This window comes from Abrus precatorius, unplaced genomic scaffold, assembly GCF_003935025.1.
Source record: "Abrus precatorius isolate BTA unplaced genomic scaffold, Abrus_2018 Scaffold7, whole genome shotgun sequence".
NCBI classification, from domain to species: Eukaryota; Viridiplantae; Streptophyta; class Magnoliopsida; order Fabales; family Fabaceae; genus Abrus; species Abrus precatorius.
In genome coordinates, this window is record NW_020874417.1 from 11,320,200 (window position 1) to 11,329,990 (window position 9,791).

Here is a 9,791-nt window from a genome sequence, read left to right on the forward strand (position 1 = left end):
GCAAATAACCATTGAGAAAAACTCATTTTATATCCATCTGAAACACCTTCTATCTTTTTTGAACCGTAAAAGTAAAAACCGCTCTAATTGTATAAAGCCGAGCAACCGAACCAAATGTTTCAGTGAAATCAAATCTAAATACTTAAGCCTATCCCTTCACTACAAGTCTGGCCTTGTGCTTGTTAACAGAACTATTTGCACTGTGTTTGGTCCTAGACATCAATTTGACACCAATAACATTTTTGTGTTAAGGTCTATGAACCAATTTCTAAGTCTGGTTCTTCTCAATCATGTTAAGTTTCTCTTGCATTGCAACAATCCACTTTGGATCTTTTTCAACTTCAAAAAAAATTGCAGGTTCTAACACAACATTACATTTTTCATAAATCCCATAAAGTAATCTAATTCCTTTAATAGGTAGATCATCAACATTTTCATCTTCATCTTTTAAAAAAAAAATTAGGAACCCATTTCCATTCATCTTTCTCCCAGCTCCATTATTTATCTTTAACAAAATAAACATCTTTGCTTATTAGAATCTTACCTGTTTTTGTTTGAAGACTTTATAAGATTTTGAAGTTGTGTTATAGCCAATAAAAATTCATGCTTCTGCCATTTTATCCAACTTATCTCTTTTCACCTTTGGTACATAAGTAAAACAAATACACCCAAAGGCTTTAAAGTTTTGAATAAAAGTTTTATAGCCATATCATGCTTTATAAGGAGTTTTTTCTTGCACTGCTTTTGTAAAAAGCCTATTTAATAGAAACACTACTATATTTGTAGCTTCAGCCTATAACTTCTTTGAAAGTCCTTTCTTATGCAATATGCATCTAACTATCTCCATTATTATTCTATTCTTCCTTTCATTGACTCCATTTTGTTGTGGAGTGTAAGGAGTAGTAAGTTAGTGCTCAATCCAAACCTCTTCACAGAAGGAATTGAATTGCTTTGAGGTGTACTTTTTTTCCATTATTAGACCTTATAACCTAAATTTTGCAGCGAGCTTGATTTTCAATCCAAGCCATGAACCTCCAAAACACTCTTGCAACTTCAAACTTGAATTTCAAGAAATAAATCTCAATAAAGGTAATATAATATCTACTCCCTTGTGAAGACAATTTAGGTTGAGGTCTTCCAAGGTCTGTGTGAATCAATTGGATTTTTTGTGAAACTCTTCATCTTGCTTGTGGAAATGGCAGCCTGATTTGCTTCCCATTGGCATGTACTACAACTACTTAAGTGATCTTCCAATGATGGCAAGCCTTTCACAATATTATGCTTCTTCATGTTCGACAATGCAACATGGTTAAAGTGACCCATTCTCTTGTGCCAAAGTTTAGTAACATTAATCGATCTTGATATAGCTTGCACTTCTTCCATCAGATCTAAAGAGAATTTTTTTTCTTTTCATTTTGTCCTTGAACAAATCTTGCCTACTTACATCTTTTATCAAACACATTTTAGCTTTAAACAAGACTTTTTAGCCTTTTTCAAACAATTGGTTAACACTCAACAGATGTTGATTAATATTAGGTACATAAAGCACGTTAATGATTATTTTTATACATAAACTTTCAATTGCAATAATGCCCTTCTCTTTCATATCTATGCAATCTCCATTACCAATTCTTACTTTTGAAACCATAGTTCGATCCAACTCTTTGAGCAATTCTTCATCATAGGTCTCAGGATATGTGCATCCACGGTCAATTAACCAACTTTCATCATTGTTACTAGTGGCAAAACAGGTTGCTACAAATAATTGTTTCTCCTCTTGTTGTTGATCAACCACTTGCTTCAATTTGAGACTATTTTTTGTTCTTGCAATATGATCTAGCTGGTTGCATTTGTTGCAAAGTATGCTAGGCATTTTCCAACATCTGAAGTGATGATGATTCCTTTTTCCACAGTGTTGACAAGGAGAATGATTGGGGTTTTCATCTTCTCCTTTATTGCTTTTGTTAGAACTCTTTCCTTGCTCAAAGTTGCTCCCTTGAGTCTTCTTTTTCTTTCCTTTGTTGTCATGACTAAGTTTCAGTTTGACCTATAATGCACCTTCAATCACACCTTCCTCCCTCATGAGTTTTCTTTGTTCTTAGGCTTGCAAAAACATATAACAATTTTGTTAAAGTGACAATTGACAAATCCTTTGAATTTTTCAAAGAGAAAATAGTGGATTCAAACTTTTCAGGAATAATCACAAGAACTTTTAAACAATTCTCATATCAGGAAACTTAATTTTAAGCAATCTCACTTTGTTTACAATTCTTAGAAGTCTGTCAGAATATTCTTTCACTATGTCTGACTCCTTCATCCGTTGCATCTCAAACTCCTTGATCGAATTCAACACTTGCATCCCTTTGACTTTCTCATTTGCTTTATATTTCTACATAAGAAAATCTCATATAGCCTTTGCCAATTTTAAAGTCATAATTCTAATAAAAATTTATAGAGAAACAATAGAAAATAGACAAGATTTTGCCTTTGATTTTCACTGTATTCTTTCCTTATGAAACCTAATTTGATAAAGCATTGAATTTTGTCCTACCTCATAATCCTCTTCAACAACCTCCCAAAGGTCGCATTAAGAAAAGCCTCCATTCTAATTGCCTATAGGTGATAATTTTTACCTTCAAAAATTAGTAATGTTATGATTGAGTTATCAAATTGCATTTTTAATTCTTAATGTAAGTGTTTAGGTGTTTAGTAGAACTCTCAACCTTATCATATCTTTCAAGAATAAATAAAGTTATGATTACTAAATATTATAACCATGAAAAATTTAGAAACCTATGAACTTGGAAGTTGAAACTTACATTTTTATTAATACTAACAACGTTTAAATATAAGAAAGTTATAACTCAAAATTAATTTTGATTATATTCATTAATATGAAAATAAATCACAAATAAAACTATTCATAAATGTGTAACAGCTCATTAATACCCATAATTTCTATAATCAAAACTCATAAAAGTAAAAATAAACACTAATAATGAATATTGATTCTGATTCTGAGCGGTTTCAAAAGGTAGCCTATTTCAATTGACATTAGCTATTCAACTACTGTGAACTTAATGGTATAACTCCTAAAACTCAGAGAAGCGCACGTCTGTATAAAGGGAAGGACCTTAACTCTGAAATATGTTCATTTACCTATTGACTTGAGCTTCAAAGAGGTCTTTTTAGGAATATCCTCCTCCATCCAATTCTCAACCACGCCTAAAGCTGAAGACACCAATGAGAACAGTCCCAACTCCTTCCAGAGTTAAGAAACTGAACAGATTTCTTTTAATATTTATGGGTTGAAGTTATTTGGCTGGTAGGCCTCAAACAACCGAGGTAGACAAACACAACAAATTCTACACGATTTGTGTTGTTCTGTCATGTACTTAAATGGGGCATGTTGGATTTTAATTGAGATAATATTATTTATTCTGTTAGTGCAATTATATTCACATTTAAAACTAAAATTTGAACACTACCAAACGCATGAATTACTTACGGAGGTTATTCAAACTTAATTTATGGTCCTGAGTTTGTGTGTCAATGAATATTCATAACAAGCTCGAACATGATTGCTTTTAGTGAGAAGATACATATATTCAAAATAAAAATTAAAATTTGAATGTTAAAGACAATAAAATAATTATAGTTATAACAATTTAAAATTATGAGAAAAATACTTTATTTCACGTGAAAAAGGCATTTTGAATAAATCTTTAACATTTTAACTCTTGTTCCTCTTAATCACTTAAAAAATGTTGTTGTTGTTTTAAAAAGTCTTTAATTTTCTCCAATACTCTAAAAGAAACTTTTGGTTTCCAATATCAAACGTGTATTTTGATTGGATATGCAAAAGATCAAAACAGAGCGCTGTTTCATCGAAGGTACAAAAGATGTAAAGGAAAACAAGGATCTTGCCCAGCAGATCCCACCAGCATTATGCTTTTTACATAATGACGATGATTCACTTTAGACATTAAGTTTTTTCCTTTGCTCTTTTCTTTTTTCTTCATTCTGCTCCATGAAAAAGAGGAAAACAAGGATGACAAAAATTCTCATCATTCGGTCACCTAGTAGAAAAGCTGACCCAGTATTATGTTGTTTGTCTTTTTTTAAGGTAATACACAAACATTTTAAAAAATTATTAAATTTCACAATTTTTTTTAAAATATAATTTTTAACTAAAATGTTCTTTTTAAAAGAGTTAGAATATAATTATCAATTAATTATGTACGTGAGACACTAATAAATAAGGGTGTTATAAAAAAATTAATACTTTTTAATTTTTCAAAATAACAATCTTTTAGAGGAAATTGTTAAATTTGACTTAAAAATAGAAGTATTTATTATATTTTTTAATTTTAATATAATAAATACGTATTTTTTTTTAAATTATATTTATAAATATTGAAAATTAATCTTTAGATTTGATGTTAACGAAACTTTTTTTAAAAATAAATAATGTGAGATGAAACTAATAGTATTCATCTGGTTCCTCAGAAACTGAAAACAAGCAACAAAAATCATTCATCTCTGAAACCCATTAAATGTCAGACAACAGCAACTGCACATGCCTACCTGTCTCAACCATGACACAGCTACTCATTCTATTCTAAGGATCAATTTTCCTTTTGTGGGTAAAAAGGAAATAAGGTACCAGCAATTGATAACTTTGATTTACAAACATTTTAACAGTATCAACACTTATTTAATATATTTTATTTCTCTCTTCGTATCATATTACATTATTTATCATGTTTATTAATTTTCTCTCCTTTTATTCTTTTTATTCGAAGGTATAGACACCCCACAAAACATTTTTCTTAAGTAAATGAAGAAAAGGAACACAGATGTCAATTAATAGAGTGTCAGCAAAGGAATAAGTACAAGTATCAATGTCATATTTCCATGGTCCACACCTCCACAACACCGCAAGTCATGCCTTGATCAAACACTTTAACTTCATAACACTTGGCCCTTCCAATCTACATAAACCTTCTCTCATCTTTTGACACTCTTCACACTACTCTATGCTCTCTCACCCCATGGCAAGACCAAAGATTCTCTTGCTTTCTTTTTCATTGTTGTGCTTCACCTTTCTAAGCTTCTTCCGCTGCTCATTATCTCTGCTGGACCCTGAGGATGAGGTTGGCATTCTGGTTCAAGCCGATGATGTTAGCATGGTCCAAAGCCAAAGAAATTCTAGCAAGAGATGTGACTTTTCAGTTGGAAAATGGGTTTATGATGATTCTTACCCTCTCTATGATTCTAACTGTCCTTATCTCAGCACTTCAGTTACTTGTCAAAAGAATGGAAGGCCAGATTCTGATTATGAGAAGTGGAAGTGGAAGCCAAACGGTTGTTCCATGCCAAGGTATATATATATATTTATATTATCTAAGCATGTAGAATTGTTGACTACTGTCACCCTTTTTTTCCCCTATACACTCATGCCATGAATATTCTTTATCATGTTTTATTATATTTAGTGTATGTATGACTACATACTCACTTTACATAATTGTTTTTGCCTTACACTTAGAATTAAATTGTTAATAGATAGTAATACACTGCAAATAAAAGTTTAGTGCAATGAGTTGAATTTTTCTGTTAATTAATTTGATTATTCAATTGTCACAAAAAGTGATTGATCATCAATATAATCAATGGTTGTTGCTGGCATATTTATGGCACTCAGTCTGTTTTATTATAGTCAATGTAATTTTTTTCAATTTTAAATGAGAGTGGAGGGTGGGTGGGATGTTACTATGCTATTGATGGTGTGGGATTGCAAAGGGCACATAAAAAGTTGCTAATTCGAACCCTTCACTGATCTTGATTTTGTGCCCCTCTTACTACCTCTGATATGTGAAATTAGGCCTATTGAATTGTTTGTGTGCTGTATATAGTTGAAATTAGCATGGGATGTGAGAAGCATGTGAAGCAATATTGAGTGTGTGAAATGCATTCAATACTAATTCATGGACAAACTCCTGTGTATAAATTTTACTTCTTGATGAGTTGCACAGGTTTGATGCACTAAGGTTTCTTGGAAGAATGAGAAGAAAGAGAATAATGCTGGTGGGTGATTCAATCATGAGAAATCAGTGGGAATCTCTTGTTTGCTTAGTGCAAGGAGTTATTCCAACTAGTAGAAAAAAGGTGACATATAATGGACCTGCAATGGCCTTCCATGCCATGGTAAGCAAGACATTTATCAAAACATGTTTTCTCTTTTACCTCTCTGAAAATGATTGATCTTATAAATTTTCACCTGAAGGATTTTGAGACATCAATTGAGTTTTTCTGGGCACCACTATTAGTAGAAGTGAAGAAAGGTCCAGAAAATAAGAGAATTTTACATTTGGACTTGATTGAAGAAAATGCAAGGTATTGGAAAGGAGTTGATATCCTTGTATTTGATTCAGCCCATTGGTGGACTCACTCTGATCAAACCAGCTCGTAAGAAATATTTATCATTCTCTAATCTTCCACTTGAATTCAGTATCATTCCATTTCCTCCACTCATGCTTAAATTCTCAGTGAACATTCCACATTATATGTTCCTTGCTTTTAAGTTTGAGGTCCTTTAGCATATATCAATGCGTTAATGTGCCAATTTAACATCCTTGTGGGTTGTCTCTTGATTAATATCAGGTGGGATTACTACATGGAGGGAAATAATCTCATCAGAAACATGAATCCTATGGTTGCTTATCAGAAAGGACTAAGTACATGGGCAAGGTGGGTGGATCTAAATCTAGACCCTAGAAGAACCCAAGTCACTTTTAGAAGCATGTCACCTAGGCATAACAGGTACTAGCTATTCTATTTCTTTGTTACAAACTAGTTATTCTATTTCTATTTGCCTAAGGCTTAACTATGATCCTCCTTTTCCAATTAAGACAAAAGAAGGCAAAAAAAAAAAAAAAAAAATCCTTGCAACACACCCTCTAACACTAACACACTCTTAGTTATTAAATTTTTTTTTTGTTTCACTCACATACATACTTTGGTTTTTTGACTTGTATATGCAGGCAAAATGGTTGGAAATGCTACAATGAGAAGCAGCCTCTACCATTTTTCAGCCACCTCCATGTTCCTGAACCTTCGGTAGTGCTACAAGGAGTGCTGAAGAGAATGAGGTTTCCAGTATATCTGCAAGATATTACAACAATGACGGCTTTGCGCAGAGACGGGCATCCTTCGGTGTATAGGAGGATAATAAGCCAAGATGAGAGACAGAAACAAGGAAAAGGCCTTTCCTCTGATTGCAGCCATTGGTGCCTCCCTGGTGTGCCTGATATTTGGAATGAGATGCTGAGTGCATTGCTTTGATTACAATGAAAAGTTTGGAATGTCTTATGATAAGTGTAAACAGTGTACAACAACTTGCTCTAGATCAGCATTTGCTTTACATCATCTAGAGCTACAAGTACATGGTTGTTTGGTGTTCTATTTGTCAGTAATGTTATCAGATGGATAACACAGGTACTTGGGTTTTTCATTATGATTTTCACAAAGCAGGTGACTATTATTTTAATGCAAAAAACATAGTCAAAGAGGAACAACAATATCAGAGTTTCTTACTAATAAAAAAGATGGAAAAACTCAAGAACAACCAGCAGAGAAAATGAAGAGAGTTAGAAAAAGGAAAATTTGAGATTGATGTGTACCGAAAAAAGAAAATAAAAGAGAGGAAAATCTGAGACTAAATATGTTTGATTTTTCTTTTAAAAAGAATTTTCTATTTTTTTTCTAAATATAGTATAAATCTTTTAAAAAAAAGTTTTCTATTTTTTTTAAATTATACTATATTTAAGAAAAAAATAAAAAACTCTTTTTAAAAAAGAAATCAAACATATATGAATATAGTATAATTTATACTATATTTTAAAAAAATATAAAAAACTTTTTTTAAAAGAGAAATTAAACATACCATGTATTTGTTTAGTAAAAAACAAAGAAACATTTAATAAAAAAACTTTGGACCAACAGACGCATGGGAGAGTAAATGTTACTAAAATGAGTGCAACAACCAAATTAGGGGGCAAGAAAATCATTTAACAAAGGAGCTTTTGGGAGCTGTTACAGCCTCATTGAAATGATGATGTTGGATAAAAAGCACTCTAGCAGAAACAAAGCATCATTAGAATGGCAAAGTAAGAAGTACAAATACCAAACATCCTCCATCTCCTCCTTTGATTTCGTGGGTCTTGTGAGAATAGTTATAATTGAACCAAATCTTGACAATTGCGTTAAAATCAATCTATGTATATATCTACTTCTATGTACAATTTGAGTATTAATTAACCTTTGTATATATCCACTTCTATATATAATTTGTGAGCAATAATTCTTAAATAAGAATATTTTTAGAAAGTTTCTTAAATGGGAGCATTGTTAGGAGTTGGTTTTCTTTTTCATTTTTTTTACATTAATCAGTTTTCTAAATTTAATATTAATTTAAATTTCCTTTTTTTTTTGTAATTTATCTTTTAATTTAAAAAATATATTTTCTTATTTAATTTATTATTGAAGTGATAATGTGATTATGTATTTTTGTTATTTTTCATTGTATATGTAATTAGTTTGTAGATAATAATACTAATAAATACAACAATGATGTTATTTTTATTTATAACTTCTATCTCACAACTTATTTAATGCATTGTTAGATCTTAACGTAACTCCTATTATTTATTAGATTATTCATGTAAACATTAATTTTCTAATAGTAAATAAGAGTATGGATATTAGGACATATGCAAAATCAATGTATTAGTATAGGTATGTACATCGTTAATGTTTTTAATCTTTCATTACTATGGTTTGTAGACTTGTGAGCTTATCTATATGAGAAATTGATTCTCTGTAGTTTATGCAGGAACTGCAGCCTATAGTTTCATTTTTGCTTAGATTCACTTAAACAAAAATGAAACTGCAGGCTGTAATTCCTCTTTTTTTTTCCATCTACATGGCATGGACTCTTTCTTAACAAAAGCACAAAAATCAGAAAAATTAGGTATTATGTTTTGATTTTTTTAGTATAAAATATATATGTTGTATATGTCATACATAACTTATATTAAAAACAGATAAATAAAAAACATATCATATATGCAAAAGTTCTTACCTGCTAAATGGCTCTACCTCATATTCAATATTTTTTTTATGTTTGCCAACTTTTGTCTCTTCTTAATAGTGTATTTTATTATGTTGTACTTATTTGATAACAGTCTCATCTCTTATGGCATATCTGCATGCTCCAGTATTTCCTAACATTGAATGTGTTTTTTTTTCAAGTTACACTAAGAGTAGCTTATGCATCCCAAGTGCATGGTCATGTAATACTCTCTGCCACCCAAACACGTGTTTTGTGTGTGATTTAAGCCTTTTATTAGTTGTCAATTTCTCTTGTAGTCTCCGAGAGAATATTGATCTTATCGGATTCATCTTCCAAAAGCTATGGGCCTTTATGTTTACAAAACTTCGATATAAAGGAGACTAATGTGCGTCACCCTTCAATTTGATTTTTTTTTCTTTTTCCCAAAATGTGTGTTACTAATATAACAACATATATTGATTAGTTTTTAAATTAACTTTACTCTTCCCAAATATATGATTGTTGCTATTTTGCTGCCTCGCTAAAATATATAAAAGAAATTCATGTCAAAGTAAAAAATATTAATTAAATAAACTCTAAAATTAGTCTTTTAAGTTGTATTAGTCAAGCATTTTACTCTCTAAATATTTTTAAATTCTTCATCAATCATTCATAG

General features: G+C 30.9%; 1 protein-coding gene across 1 annotated transcript; it reads left to right on the forward strand.

Annotated features, from left to right (window-relative positions):
- The first annotated feature begins 5,039 nt into the window (after positions 1–5,039).
- LOC113873592 (protein trichome birefringence-like 36) lies at positions 5,040–7,347 on the forward strand. The gene is made up of 5 exons (XM_027511781.1): positions 5,040–5,383; positions 6,039–6,210; positions 6,290–6,471; positions 6,667–6,825; positions 7,047–7,347. Exons 1-5 carry the CDS (start codon positions 5,040–5,042, stop codon positions 7,345–7,347), a joined length of 1,158 nt encoding a protein of 385 aa, XP_027367582.1.
- Positions 7,348–9,791: the final 2,444 nt, after the last annotated feature.